This window comes from Pristiophorus japonicus, chromosome 3 (assembly GCF_044704955.1).
Source record: "Pristiophorus japonicus isolate sPriJap1 chromosome 3, sPriJap1.hap1, whole genome shotgun sequence".
Lineage (NCBI taxonomy): Eukaryota > Metazoa > Chordata > Chondrichthyes > Pristiophoridae > Pristiophorus > Pristiophorus japonicus.
The window spans coordinates 16,397,648-16,413,400 of record NC_091979.1 but is presented as its reverse complement, the minus strand read 5'-3'; the positions used below and the strand labels follow the sequence as shown (position 1 = coordinate 16,413,400).

The following is a 15,753-nucleotide window of genomic DNA, read 5'->3' as shown; positions in this document are numbered from 1 at the left end:
GCATCCAAAGCAAGTATATCCTTTCGTAAATATGGAACCCAAAACTGCACGCAGTATTCCAGGTGTGGCCTCACCAATACCTTGTATAGCTGTAGCAAGACCTCCCTGCTTTTATACTCCATCCCCTTTGCAATAAAGGCCAAGATACCATTGACCTTCCTGATCACTTGCTGTACCTGCATACTAACCTTTTGTGGTTTCATGCACAAGGTCCCGCTGTACTGCGGCACTTTGCAATCTTTCTCCATTTAAATAATAACTTGCTCTTTTTCTGCCAAACTGCATGACCACACACTTTCCGATATTATACTCCATCTGTCATATTTTTTGCCCACTCACTTAGCTTATCCATGTCCTTCTGCAGCCTCTTTATGTCCTCCTCACACATTGCTTTTCCTCCCACCTTTGTATCATCAGCAAACTTGGCTACGTTACACTCAGTCCCTTCTTCCAAGTCGTTAACATAGATTGTATATCTATATATGCGGCATCCCAATAGTTACTGGCGCTATATAAATACAAGTTGTTGTTGTTGTTGTTGATTAAATCTTCTGGAATAAGTCCAAACAGTGCTGGCAACCTTAACTTCAGTTGAAGTGGTCTTGGAACATGGTGGAATAAGCTGGGGATAAAAGCCAAATGGAGGCAAACAGCTTGAGGGAATTTCATTTCAGTCAAAAAAAATCTCCAACACCATATGGCCTTCAAATTCCTCAGAGATTCCACCAGTCTCCTGCTATAACTCAGACGAGAGAGCGGCAGATTTTGAAGGCTTTTGAAAGAGTAGATAGGACTAATCTGTTTCCACTGGCAGAAGGGTCGGTAACCAGAGGACACACAGTGAAGATAATCGGCAAAAAAGCCAAGGGGGAAGGTGAGAATGTGTTTTGCGCAGCGAGTTAGGATTTGGATATATTTAAAAGGGAACATTTTCCAGGGCTATGAGGAGAGAGCAGCGGGAGTGGGACTTAAGAACATAAGAAATAGGTGCAGGGGTAGGTCATTTGGCCCATCGAGCCTGCTCCGTCATTCAATAGATCAGCCATGATCATACTGAATGGTGCTGCAGGCTCGAAGGGCCGAATGGCCTACTCCTGCACCAATTTTCTATGTTTTCTATGGCTGATCTGATCATGCACTCAGCTCCACTTCCCCACCTGCTCCCAGAACCCTTTATTCCCTTATCACTCAATTTGGACTATTTGGATCGCTCTTTCGAAGAGGCGGCACAGGCATGCTGGGCTGCATGGCTTCCTTCGGTGCCGTACTATGAAGATGCTCCCACCGAAAATAGCGGAGACTTGGTTGTGCTCGGTCTCCAGTGTTTGGCCTGCAAGGGGCGGATACCAGGGGCAGCAATTCCCTATGTCGGGCATTCCGACTCCTTAGGCTGGATTGGGTCCGAGCATATTAGCGGTGGCGGTAACGCCAAGTGTGCTGAGGCCGAGCACCCACCGCAGGCCAGATGTGGGCCCCACCAGTGGAATCCAGGGCCAAGCAAGTAGCCTCAACTCTCGCAGAGGGCATATTTCTCTCCCAAAGAGAGATCAGCCCTCTTGGCAAGAGAGGCACATGGTTGGGGTGGGGGGGACGGACGGTGGGGGACCTGATAAATCCCTTCAATCTTGGCAGGCAGGAGATACGTATCACATGGGGCAAAGGCGTGGCTAGAGATGTGTCCAAAGTGGTGCAGCGCCAGCCCATCTCATGCTAAGTAGGTGCCAGTGGGGTCAGAGTTCATCTGCAGACATGCCAACAACAACTTGTATTTATATAGCGCCTTTAACGTAGTAAAACGTCCCAAGGCGCTTCACAGGAGTATTATGAGACCAAAAAAAATGTTTGACACCGAGCCACATAAGGAGAAATCAGTGCAGGTGATCAAAAGCTCGGTCAATGAGGTAGGCTTTAAGGAGTGTCTTAAAGGAGGACTGAGAGGTAAAGAGGCGGAGAGGTTTAGGCAGGGAATTCCAGAGCTTGGGGCCCAGGCAACAGAAGGCACAGCCACCAATGGTTGAGTGATTATAATGAGGGATGTTCAAGAGGGCAGAATTAGAGGAGCTCCAGCATAACTACAAGGTTTGGGTCCTGAGGGATTTGAGCCTTATGTAAAAAAGACTTGCATATAATATCGTGCCTCTTATATCCTCAGGCTATCTCAAAGCACTTTACAGCTAATGAAGTACTTTTTGAAGTGTAGTCACTGTTGTAATGTGCGAAACGTGGCGCACAGCAAGCTCCCACAAACAGCAATGTGATAATGACCGGATAATCTGTTTTAGTGATGTTGGTTGAGGGGTAAATAGATGCCCAGGAATTTGTACTGTGTTCCAGTACTGGAATAGGAAAACACTTTAGAAACCAGCAAAAGTCAATCCGCCAGCAAAAGGAATGAACAAGACGAGCCTCGTTCTGCTTTTCTATTTTTCCTACCAAAGTGAATATCGTCACATTTCTCCACATTGGCCTGGAGATCCCGGCCTCCCCAAGTCCATAGGAAGGCATCAGAAAAGTCCATTTTCAGCGCACAATGCGCATGCGCTGAAAACCGGCTTTTCCGATCTGTTAAGCTGGAGCTCGACAGATCCAATGCATCTCGGGAGCGAGGACATTTGCAAGAGCAAGATTGCGGGACTTACCCATATCGTGCCCAGCAAATGTCCTCAAAACCCTTGCACCTGATAAACACAGATGTATAGCCTACTTTTACAGGTTTAAAAGTTTAGAAACATACAAAAATATAATTAAATTAAATTTAAAAAACACATTATTTTTAAAACTCTGCCCGCCACTTTACATTTATTTTTAACCATAATTTTAAAAACTTTTTAAAAACTCGGGGAAAAAAAAAATTTCTTTCAGCTACTTATTAACTTTAATTTCAATTAATTTTAATTACGTGAGGCGTGTTTTTTTATTTTTTATTACATGTGCTTAGTGTCTGTTTTTTTTTCTCATTAATAACAATGAGAACTCGCAGATACAGAGTTCTCATTGCTAATAATGAGAGTGCTGTGGAATACAGTACCTGATTGGCTGAGCAGTCACATGTGACTGCACCGTCTCCATGGGAACCTGGAGGACGGGAGCGCGCTTTGCAGCGCGGGAAGAGAAGGCCTCCCCCACCACAATCCCACGCTCCTGTCAGACCACCAGGTAAATGTGTTGAAATGTTTCAGGTCATAGAAACATAGAAACATAGAAAATAGGTGCAGGAGTAGGCCATTCGGCCCTTCTAGCCTGCACCGCCATTCAATGAGTTCATGGCTGAACATGCAACTTCAGTACCCCATTCCCGCTGGAAGCCTTCGACCACAATTTCAACCCCATTATATTGCCCTTAATTCTTGGTTGCTGTCATTGTAACATGCTCAGACACTTCCGTAACTGCTGAGGGACAATTGTTTATCCCCGTTGCTCTGATTAATGATCAGTATGTGTAGAATATGGCCCCAAATCTGGTCTCCTTTGAAAACTCTTCCAATTATAGGGCTTTTTTAATGTGAAACAAATCACTCCAACAACAACAACTACTTGTATTTATATAGCGCTTTTAACGTAGTGAAACGTCCCAAGGTGCTGCACAGGATTATTATGATAAGAAATTTGACACCGAGATGCATAAGTAGAAATTAGCACAGGTGACCAGAAGCTTGGTCAAAGAGGTAGGTTTTAAGGAGCGTCTTGAAGGAGGAAAGAGAGATAGAGAGACGGAGAGGTTTAGGGAGGGAGTTCCAGAGCTTGGGGCCGAGGCAACAGAAGGCCTGGCCAACGATGGTTGAGCGATTATAATCAGGGCTGCTCAAGAGGGCAGAATTAGAGGAGCGCAGAAATCTTGGGGGTTGTGGGACTGGAGGAGATTACAGAGATAGGGAGGGGTGAGAGCCATGGAGGATTTGAAAATAAGGATGAGAATTTTGAAATCGAGGCATTGCTTAACTGGAAGCTAATGTAGGTCAGCGAGCACAGAGGTGATGGGTGAGCGGGACGGTGCGAGTTTTGGATCACCTGTAGTTCACGCAGGGTAGAATGTGGGAGGCCAGCCAGGAATGTGTTGGAACAGTCAAGTCGAGAGGTAACAAAGGCCTGGATGAGGGTTTCAACAGCAGATGGGCTGAGGCAGGGGCGGTGACAGGTGATGTTGCGGAGGTGGAAATAGGCGGTCTTGGTTATACTCTCTAGGATAACACAAACTGATCCTTACCAGAATTTCACGGCCATGGGAAAGTTTCAGCAGAATGGGGATCCGATCAGTGCCTATAAATTCATGCCTGAGAAAAGGAGAGAACGATTAAAATATAAAATTCTATTCAACTATACACATCAAGCCCAACCCTCTCAGTAAATGGCTTTGATTTGCTGGCCAAAATTTATCAGAAAAGCACAACAAGATCCCACAAATAGCAATGGGCACAATGGGCAGATATCTCGGGGCGGGGGGGGGGGTTGTGGGGCTGGAGGAGATTACAGAGATAGGGAGGGGCGAGGCCATAGAGGGATTTGTAAACAAGGATGAGAATTTTGAAATCAAGGCGTTGCTTAACCGGGAGCCAATGTGGGTTGGCGGGCACAGGGGTTGATGGGTAAGCGGGACTTGGTGCGAGTTAGGACACGAGCTGCCGAATTTTGGATGACCTCAAGATTATGTAGGGTAGAATGTGAGAGGCCAGCCAGGAGTGCGTTGGAGTAGTCAAGTCTAGAGGTAACAAAAGCATGGATGAGGGTTTCAGCAGCAGGTATAACATCCATATAGATCTCAGTACTTTAGAGGGCTTGAATATTATTTTCTTCTGAGAGTTAATTTCCTGCGAAACTACCTTTGCTAAAGACTGTAAGTACTTGTGCAGGTCTTGATTGTAATGTTTGCAGGAAACAAACTCCCAATAGGTTCTCCACTCGACCTGTAGCCTTAATAGCGGACTTACCTTTGTTTCTGGTTGCAGCGGAGATTAACTGCAGAGAATTTAATGGCCAGTGTGATATCCTGGACTAGTTTTGATGCCTAGATGGGTTGGAGAGGAATTTCCCAGATTTTTTTCCCAAATTGGCCTGGGTTTTTTTTTAACCTGATACTTTGCCTCTCCCAGGAGATCACATGATTTCGGATGGGGTGGAGTGTCTATGTTGTGATACACAAGGTATCGCAATTGTGTGGGACATGTAAGGGGTAGTTTGCAGGGGGTCAGCTTTCCCTTCTGACCTTATATGAGCGGTTCCGAATCGTTCCCACACCCTTGGTTCTAGACACTGGAATTATGAGGGGCCTGTGACAGACTTGGACAGACAATCGGTTTCAAGGTAGGAAGCAGGTATGGCTTTATTGTGTTTAAAAAGAAGTAAAAGGCACACCTTTAATAACACACACAGACCAATACACACTGAAGGGTACAACACATTGAATAAATTGTCAAATTACAGCCTGTGGGGAAAAGAATACAGCTTAAACTCTAAATGGGATAAAGAGGAGAATGCAGATACATTTACACAAGTTATCCCAGCCTCCCCCCTCCCAATTCCCCTAACTAACTAAGTTATATCTCTCAGGGTTCAGGGGCTATGCTCACCAATCCCTTTAGACAGTTGCCGGTGAATCACGGTTTTGGGGTTTGCTGCACTTGGCCTTCTAGGCGAGCCGTACCCCGGACGGAGGAGAGGACTTCGGACTACGTAGTCTTCGGTTGGGGTGCATCCGTTGATGCGGTAAGTTGCGTTTTGGATGTATGGGGTAAGTACCCACTTTCTTTGGTTAGGAATAGTTTTAGTTAGTCCGTTTAGGTAATTTCTCCCCCGTTGGGTCATTCAGAAGTAGATTGTAGAGTGGTTGTCAATTTGGTTGCTGACAACCTTCCGTTTCGTGGGCCTCGTGCTCGGTCAGTTCCTGATCAGTTCTGGTAGGTTCCTTCACTATTCCATTTCTTCACTGTAGTGCAAGCAGGCTGCTTGTGTCTGTGTCCGTGTTCCAGTCTGTGAGAGTGCCAGTCTGTGTTCTGCTTCTCTCCTGTGTTCTGCTAGTTTCTGTGTTCTGCTAGTTTTTCCTTATAAAACTGGGGGATAGATATATCCCCAAAAAAAGGCTCCGTTATCTCCCATCAAATCTCTTGGGCTCTGTTTAAACTGTTCTGTCCATTTATTTTCAAATGTCTCCTTTGTCAGCAGTAACTCGATTAGGGTGTGAGAATGTGCTATCACTGGTTTTGCATTGTTTTAGGATTGTCCAGTTTTTTCTGACCATGATTTCCATTGTGCTTGATTGGGTAATTCGATTATCTCTTTGGGGGTGAATAGCCTGGGGTCTTTAATACACGAATTTGCTTCAGACATTGGCCCCACCTCCTGTATTTGGTAACTCTTTTTCGCAGCCAAAATGTTGTAGAATCTTAAAATTGATATGCTTCTTCCCATTGATGTTTAGGGAATCTCAAGCTTCTGTAATTTAGGTCCATTTTGAATTCCCTTTCCTATGAGTCCAAACACTGGGGGGGGGGGGGGGGTCTCCATGAATGTATCCCCTTTTATCCCCCGCAGGCTTCGTCTGCCCCTTTAAACTCATTTTGAAAGCCCAGAAAGGGATTCTTCGCCTCTGCAGGGGAAAGGTACCTGGAATCTTTGCGAGATATTGGTAAATTCTACAGACAGGCTCAATGGACCAGATGGTCTTTACCTGTCAGTATGTTCGTACCTGTAAGTGAGTTGAATGGTTTCTCGCTGACCAGGAAGCAAGCATCCAGACTTTGGTTTCACGGTGAAGAGCTGATTGTCTGCGATCCTCATCTCGTGCAGCTCGGTGGGGTTGAATTCACCGGTCTCTGCCCAGTACTCCAGGTCCAATTGCTGGTCCACTGGAAACAGGAAGGCCCTTGGCAAAGTAATACGAGCAATCAAATAAAAAAAGTCATTGACCTCCAGGCTGTAAGTTCAGAATATAAAGACGTAACCCACTTATGTTTTTGTTTTCCATCACCCAGCTCATCGAAGAATCATCATAGATTCATACCGCACAGAAGGAGGCCATTCGGCCCAGCGTGTCTGTGCCGAATCTTTTGAAAGAGCCGTCCCATTAGTCTCACTTCCCCTTGCTCTTTCCCCATAGCCCTGCAAATATTTCCGTTTCAAGTATTTATCCAATTTCCTTTTGAAAGCTACTCGTGAATCTGCTTCCACCGCCCTTTCAGGCAGTGCATTCCAGATCGCTGAGTAAAATAAATTCTCATCTGCTCCTGGTTCCTTTGTCAATCATCATATCTGCGTCTGCTATTCTCCTGCCAATGGAAACAGTTTCTCCCTATCTACTCATCAAAATCCTTCATATTTTTTAACTCAATCTAAACCCTTCATCATCTTCAACACCGAACTCTACAACAGAGCACTGCTCTCCGGCATGGCTACCAAGGCCGCATGTCAAATCTTTTGATGTCCAGCTGATTTCTACTGTGAGAATTATCACCGGTACGCTTTTATCGACACCAACACCTTGGCTGCCCGTGCTTGCAGAGATCGCAAAACCACATCTATGCTGCGAATATGCAATCGCCAGAGAGTACAACTACTACACCAGCAAAGACAAACCGATCCAGGTTGGCTTGAACAACCTACCACCAACCCATCTCAAATCGAGAAGGCCTTTTTGGACCGTCGCCGAAGCCCTTCAGCGATCTCCCCTCAGCCTTGATAACCGATGGCGAAATGCTTGGAAGAACTGCGAAATACTGAATGGATTCCTTATAGAAGACCTCACAGTCAAACCTTCCTCACAAACAGTGGACAACCATTAACCAGCTCAGAACTGGTCATGGTAGATGCTGCCATCTTCTCCATAGGTGGAAGATTAAAGCATCCCCAACATGCGACTGTGGAGCTCCTAATCAGACCTTGGAGCATTACCCTCAGAGGAAATTTGCAGGCAGCCTACAAGATATCCACGCTGTTACATCAGAAGCTTTGGCCTGGATATTTAAACTTGGATATTTACGTTAGATTTGCTTTGCTACCACCATACGAAAGAAGAACAGCGAACTAATAACAACTTCAATTTATATAACGCCTTTAACATAGCAAATTGTTCCAAGGCACTTAACAAGAGCGATATCAATAAAAACATTTTTGACACCAAGCCACAGAAGGAGCTATTAGGACAGATGACCAAAAGTTCGTCAAAGTACTCAGAAAAAGTACTCGGTAAAATTATGGGACTAAAGGTGGACAAGTCCTCTGGACCTGATGGCTTGCATCTTAGGGTCTTAAAAGAAGTGGCTGCAGAGATAGTGGATGCATTGGTTGTAATCTACCAAAGTTCCCAGGATTCTGGAGAGGTTCCAGCGGAATTGGAAAACCGCAAATGTAACACCCCTATTTAAAAAAGGAGGCAGACGGAAAGCAGTAAACTATAGACCAGTTAGTCTAACATCAGGCGTTGGGAAAATGCTGGAGTCCATTATTAAGGAAGCAGTAGCAGGACATTTGGAAAAGCATAATACAGTCAAGCAGAGTCAGCATGATTTTATGAAAGGGAAATCAAATTTGCTGGAGTTCTTTGAGATGTAACGAGCAGCGTGGATAAAGAGAAACCAGTAGATGTGGTGTATTTGGATTTCCATAAGGCATTCGATAAGGTACCACATAAAAGGTTACTGCACAAGATAAAAGCTCACAGGGTTGGGGTTAATATATTAGCACGGATAGCGGACTGACTAACTAACAGAAAACAGAGTCGGGATAACTGGGTCATTTTCCGGTTGGCAAACGGTAACTAGTGGGGTGCCACTGGGATCGGTGCTGGGGCCGCGACTATTTACAATCTATATTAATGACTTGAATGAAGGGACCGAGTGCAATGTAGCCAAGTTTGCTGATGATACAAAGATGGGTGGCAAAGCAAGTTGCGAGGAGGACACGAAGAATCTGTAAAGGGTTATATAGACAGGCTAAGTGAGTGGGCAAAAATTTGGCGGATGGTGTATAATGTGGGAAAGTGTGAGATTATAACTCCACTTTGGCTGGAAAAATAAAAAAGCAAGTTATTATTTAAATGGAGAGTGATTACAAAATGCTGCAGTACAGAAGGACCTGGGGTCCTTGTGCATGAAACACAAAATGTTAGTATGCAGGTACATCAAGTAATCAGGAAGACAAATGGAATGTTGGCCTTTATTGCCGGGGGATGGAGTATAAAAGCAAAGAAGTCCTGCTACAATTGTACAGGGTTTGGTGAGGCCACACCTGAAGTACTGCGTACAGTTTTGGTCTCCTTATTTGAGGAGTGATATACTTGCATTGGAGGCAGTTCAGAGAAAGTTCACTATGTTGATTCCTGAGATGAGGAGGTTGATTTATGAAGAAAGGTTGAGCCTATACTCATTGGAGTTTAGAAGAATGAGAGGAGGCTGTATTGAAACATATAAGATAATGAGGGGCCTCGACCGGGTAGATGCTGAAAGGATGTGTCCCCTCGTGGGAGAATCTAGAACTAGAGGGACATAGTTTAAGAATAAGGGGTCGCCCATTTAGAACTGAGATGAGGAGGAATTTCTTCTCAGAGGGTCGTAAATCTGCAGAATTCTCTGTGCCCCAGAGATGTGGAGTCTGAGTCATTGAATATATTTAAAGTGGAGATAGACAGATTTTTGAAAGCTAAGGGAGTGAAGGGTTATGGGGAGTAGGCAGGGAACTGGAGCTGAGCCCATGATCAGATCAGCCATGATCTTATTGAATGGCGGAGCAGGCTCGAGAGGCCAAGTGGCCTACTCCTGCTCCTATTTCCTATGTTCCTAAAGATGAAAGGAGGGAATTCCAGAGCTTAGAGCCAAGGTAGCTGAAAGCACAGTCGCCAATGGTGGAGCAATTAAAATCGGGGATATGCAAGAGGCCAGAATTGGAGGAGCGCAGAGATTTTGGAGGGTTGTAGGGCTGGAGGAGGTTAGAAAGATCGGGAAGGGCGAGGCCATGGAGGAATTTGAAATCAAGGATGATGATTTAAAAATTGAGGCGATGTCGGACCGGGAGCCAATGTAGGTCAGCGAGCACAGGGGTGGTGGGTGAACGCAACTTTGATCGAGTTAAGATACAGGCAGCAGAGTTTTGGATGAGCTCATGTTTATGTAGGGCGGAAGATAGGAGGCCAGCCAGGAGAGGATTGGAATAGTCAAGTCTAACGGTAACAAAAGGCATAACAAATAACTACCTTACCTTCCATAAACTACAGATGTCTTTCTACTCTCAAGGAACTTGTCCAGATGCCTATAAAGGCCTGTAGTGAAAATCCATGCTGACCTCACAGCCTGGCAGTCTGTTCCAGAGGTCAAAGACTCTCTGCGAAAGGAAATGCTGCCTGGATTCCAACCAAAATGTTTGGGGGTATTTTGTACTGATTTCCTAAGTCCTGCGCTCACTACCTCACTATCTAGCAAAACACATAATAGAAACATGCATGACGTTGCAATGTATGTATAGAAAGAAAGACATCCATTTATACAGAGCCTTTCACGATCATCGGACATCTCAAAGCGCTTTACAGCCAATGAAGTACTTTTGGAGTGTAGTCACTGTTGTAATGTGGGAAATGCGTCAGCCAATTTGTGTACAGCAAGCTCCCACAAATAGCAATGTGATAATGACTAGATCATCTGGGGTTTTTTTGTTATGTTGATTGAGGGAGAACTGTTGGCCAGGGCACCGGGGATAACTCCCCTGCCCTTCGAAATAGTGCCATGGGATCTTTTACATCCACCTGAGTGGGCAAACGGGGCCTCGGTTTAACATCTCATCCGAAGGTAGGCACCTCCGACCGTGCAGCACTCCCTCAGTACTGCACTGGAGTGTCAGCCTGCATATTTGTGCTCAAGTCCCTGAAGTGGGACATGTCAAAGTGCAACATAAATGTAACCTCTTTCTTTCCTTAACTATTTGGAGCACTTATTCCTCGAGATTCCCTCTCCTTTCAGTGAAATCGAACCTGTATGTTTTCAAAATTCTGCTTTCTTGTGATTGTGCGTGGAAATGAGCACATTATATTTTTTTCTGGAATTCAATCACACAAGTTCATTTTCTCCTTCCTCCCTACATTGTGTGTGGTACCTACCAGTCGACGGGCATCATCTCCTTGTTCTCCATCATTAGCAGAACAATGGATGGATCTGAGCATATGGGTGCTGCTCCAAAGTTGAAGTCTACCATCACCGGTGTAGACACAGAGGGGCATCGACTTATGCTATAAGGAAAATAGAAAAGACTGTAACAGGGCTGAATCTTCCTGGAAACAAAAAGTTGTTTTCATACCGCACATAAGAACATAAGAAATAGGAGCAGGAGTAGGCCATACGGCCCGCCCCCCCCCCGAGCCTGCTCCACCATTTAATACGATCATGGCTGATCCGATCATGGAATCAGGTCCACTTTCCTGCCCACTCCCATAACCCCTTAATCCCATATCAGTTAGGAAACTGTCTATCTCTGTCTTAAATTTATTCAATGTCCCAGTTTCCCCAGCTCTCTGAGACAGCGAATTTCACAGATTTACAACCCTCTGAGAGAAGAAATTCGTCCTCTTCTCAGTTTTAAATGAGTGGCCACTTATTCTAAGATTATGCCCCCTAGTTCTAGTCTCCCCTATCAGTGGAAACATCCACCTTGTCAAGCCCCCTCATAATCTTATACGTTTCGATAAGATCACCTCTCATTCTTCTGAAATCCAGTGAGTAGAGGCCCAACCTCCTCAACCTTTCCTCATAAATCAACCCCCTCATCTTCGGAATCAACCTAGTGAACCTTCTCTGAACTGCCTCCAAAGCAAATCCTTTCGTAAATATGGAAACCAAAACTGTACGCAGTACTCCAGGTGTGGTCTCACCAATACCCTATATAACTGCAGCAAGACTTCCCTGCTTTTATACTCCATCCCCTTTGCAATAAAGATCCCATTGGCCTTCCTGATCACTTGCTGTACTTGCATACTAACCTTTTGTGTTTCATGCACAAGGACCCCCAGGTCCCGCTGTACTGCGGCACTTTGCAATTTTTCTCCATTTAAATAATAACTTGCTCTTTGGTTTTTTTTCTGCCAAAGTGCATGACCTCACACTTTCCAACATTACATTCCATCTGCTAAATTTTTACCCACTCACTTAGCCTGTCTATGTCCTTTTGCAGATTTTTTGTGACCTCCTCACACATTGCTTTTCCTCCCATCTTTGTATTGTCAGCAAACTTGGCTACGTTACACTCAGTCCCTTCTTCCAAGTCATTAATATAGATTGTAAATAGTTGGGGTCCCAGCACTGATCCTTGCGGCACCCCACTGGTTACTGGTTGCCAACCCGAGAATGAACCATTTATCCCGACTCTCTGTTCTCTGTTAATTAGCCAATCCTCTATCCATGCTAATATATTACCCCCAATCCCGTGAACTTTTATCTTGTGCAGTAACCTTTTATGCAGCACCTTGTCAAATGCCTTCTGGAAGTCCAAATACACCACATCCACTGGTTCCCCTTTATTCATCCTGTTCGTTACATCCTCTGTTATAAATGGGTAAATCGGCCAGCACAGCAAGTTCAGGGGATGAAGAGATACGGCGTGAGTTGCGAATCTCCAGAACTTGCTGGGCGACTTATGCCGCTCCGCATTTGTCTTGCAAAAACGGCAGCTCTCCCTCAACCTGCGCGTTATTTTTAAGAACATACTGGATTTTCAAGTCAATGCCCATTAAACTCGCCGCAGAAAGTTAAGGCTCATAATTAACAGCATAATAAACAGGTGGGTTTTTTTCAGATTGTTTCCCCCCCAGGCCTCTCTTAGAGTGTTCCGAGGCCGGCTGTTTAGCTCGGGATTTTCGCATGCTCAGCAGGCCTAGTGCAGTAAGAGTAAGGTGTACAACACCTCCCTTAGCGCTCCGTCCCACACTCGGGGCCCAGCTGCCCAATTTTGCTGCCTGAGGCGCAAACTGTTCCCGGGGCACAAACATTACCGCCCCGCTGCCATTACCGCCCCAAAATGAGCAAAGCCGAAAATCCAGCCCCAAAATTCCATCCAATTCAACCTGCCATCTGGGACCTCCTTCAAGTCTCGTCTGTCCATTCTCTTGGTCGTTCGTGTGTTTGGAGCATGTTTTCTTACCTGTGTCGGGTTGGCACCCGATACAGCAGCTCGCCATCTGTGGGATCGCGCTGCAGGTACTCGTTCAGTGTGTCTAGCGAGAAGAGTCGCCAAAGCTGCTGCTTGCTGATGCCGCTTATGCTCCCCAGGCAACGAGCGTCCGAGATGAATATCACTGGATACACTCCGTCTACTGTCACCCTACATAAAGGCTCATTCTCCTCACTCGCATTAGGCTCCAGCACTGAAAGCATTACGCAAATGCAGAACGGTTAAGATCATTTGAACTGTGAAGTAGACACGCTCTCATCTCAGTCCAGGACTTGAATGGACACCTCAGAGTCAGAAGTGTCGAGAGTTAAAGTCCCACTCCAGAGACTTGAGGACATAATCTAGACTGGCATTCCCGTGCAGAAGTGAGGAGAATTCCGTGCTGTTGGAGGTGCCGTCTTTTGGATGGAATGTTAAAACAAAGCTGCATCTGCTCTCTCAGGTGGACGTAAAATATTCCACGGCACTATTTCAAAAAAGAGCAGGGGACTCCTCACGGTATCCTGGGACCAACATTTATCCCTCAACCAACATCACTAAAACAGATTATCTGGTCATTTATCACGTTGTTGTTTGTGGGACCTTGCTGTGGACAGATTGGCTGCCACATTTCCTACATTACAACACTTCACAAAATACTTCATTGATTGTAAAGCGCTTTGGGACATTCAAAGCCCATGAAAGGCGCTATATACATGCAAATCTTTTGTTTAATAATATTTTTCTATATCACACATCAACCATCCTTGACGCCTCTCATTAAGGATGCCAATTAATGCCAAATTAGGGGCACTTTGGGGCTGTCGGCCCATACTACTCGGAACTAGATTATGTGGGCCAAATGCATTTCGTACATGAACCGGACAGCCAAAAGACACAATAAAGTTTTGTCCTTTCAGTCTGGATCGGATTTGGAGCAAAGTCACCTAAGAATATGAGAAATAGGAGCAGCAGTAGGCCATTCGGCCCTTCGAGCCTGCCCGACATTCAATAAGATCATGGCTGAAGGGGGTTGACAGGGTAGATGCCAAGAGGTTGTTTTCCCTGGCTGGAGTGTCTAGAACTCGGGGGGCACAGTCTCAAGATAAGGGGTAGGCCATTTAAAACAGCGATGAGGAGGAATTTCTTCATTCAGATAGTTGTGAATCTTTGGAATTCTCTGCCCCAGAGGGCTGTGGATGCCGAATCTCTGAGTATATTCAAGGCTGAGATCGATAGATTTTTGGAGACTAAGGGAATCAAGAGATATGGAGATCGGGCGGGAAAGTGGAGTTGAGGTCGATGATCAGCCGTGATCTTATTGAATGGCGGAGCAGGCTCGAGGGGCCGTCGGGCCTACTCCTGCTCCTATTTCTTATGTTCTATGGCTGACCTTCGACCTCAACTCCACTTTCCTGCACTATCCCCATTTCCCTTGATTCCCTTAATGCCCAACAATCTGTCGATCTCAGCCTTGAATATACTCAACGACTGAGCATCCACAGCCCTCTGGGGTCGAGAATTCCAAAGATTTACAACCCTCTGATTGAAGAAGTTTCTCCTCATCTCAGTCCTAAATGGCTTGCCCCTTATGCCAGATGCGAAAGGCCAATATCTAATTGACACATATAGAAAAGTACCCACCTTTAGCAGGAGAAATATTGGAGCTAATTGTCCAGGTGTACCGAAGCCTTCGAACAGGTCTGACGGTGAATCTGAAAATGATTCTTGACCTCGCTGGTATTGTCCCGTGGTGGTAATCCAATTCAAAAGCTAAGGAGACACACATTTCCAACAAAAAATAAATGATAAAATACATGCACAAATGTAGATATTATAGACGAATCTCATTACGGCTAAAGAGTGTGTTGCAGAGGAACATAGAAACATAGAAAGTAGGTGCAGGAGTAGGCCATTCGGCCCTTCGAGCCTGCACCACCATTCAATATGATCATTGCTGATCATTCACCTCAGTACCCCTTTCCTGCTTTCTCTCCATACCCCTTGATCCCTTTAGCCGTAAGGGCCACATCTAACTACCTTTTGAGTAGATCTAACGAACTGGCCTCAACAACTGATAGAGAATTCCACAGGTTCACAAATCTCTGAATGAAGAAGTTTCTCCTCATCTCGGTCCTAAATAGCTTAACCCTTAGCCTTAGACTGTGACCCCTGGTTCTGGACTTCCCAAGAGGAGGCTATTCAGCGCCTTGAGCCTGTTCCGCCATTCAGTTAGATCATGGCTGATCTGTATTTTAACTCCATCAACCCACCTTGGTTCTGTAACCCTGAATACCCTTGCACAACAAAAATCTAACCATCTCACTTTTTAAATTTTCAATTGACCCCCAGCCTCAACAGTTTTTTCGGGGAGAGAGTTTCAGATTTCTACTACCCTTTGCTGACGTCACCTCTGAACGGCCTGGCTCTAATTTTAAGATTATGCCCCCTTGTTCTGGATTCCCCCCACCAAAGAAAATCATACGCAGTCCCTCGGAATCGAGGAAGACTTGCTTCCACTCTTAGAATGAGTCCTTAGGTGGCTGAACAGTCCAATACGAGAACCACAGCCCCTGTCACAGATGGGACAGATAGTCGTTGAGGGAAAGGGTGGGTGGGGAGTCTGGTTTGCCACAC

General features: G+C 45.4%; 1 protein-coding gene across 4 annotated transcripts in view; it reads right to left on the bottom strand.

Annotated features, from left to right (window-relative positions):
* The window catches only part of cfap65 (cilia and flagella associated protein 65), a 282,488-nt gene that overhangs the window by 149,888 nt on the left and 116,847 nt on the right, over window positions 1-15,753 (bottom strand). For all 4 annotated transcript variants that reach the window (XM_070875227.1, XM_070875229.1, XM_070875228.1 and 1 more), the window contains 5 exons: window positions 14,761-14,889; window positions 13,108-13,330; window positions 11,075-11,203; window positions 6,680-6,856; window positions 4,205-4,271 (listed from right to left, as the gene is read on the bottom strand). In XM_070875227.1, coding sequence (XP_070731328.1) covers window positions 4,205-4,271; window positions 6,680-6,856; window positions 11,075-11,203; window positions 13,108-13,330; window positions 14,761-14,889 — 725 coding nt within the window. The remainder of the gene's footprint in view (window positions 1-4,204; window positions 4,272-6,679; window positions 6,857-11,074; window positions 11,204-13,107; window positions 13,331-14,760; window positions 14,890-15,753) is intronic.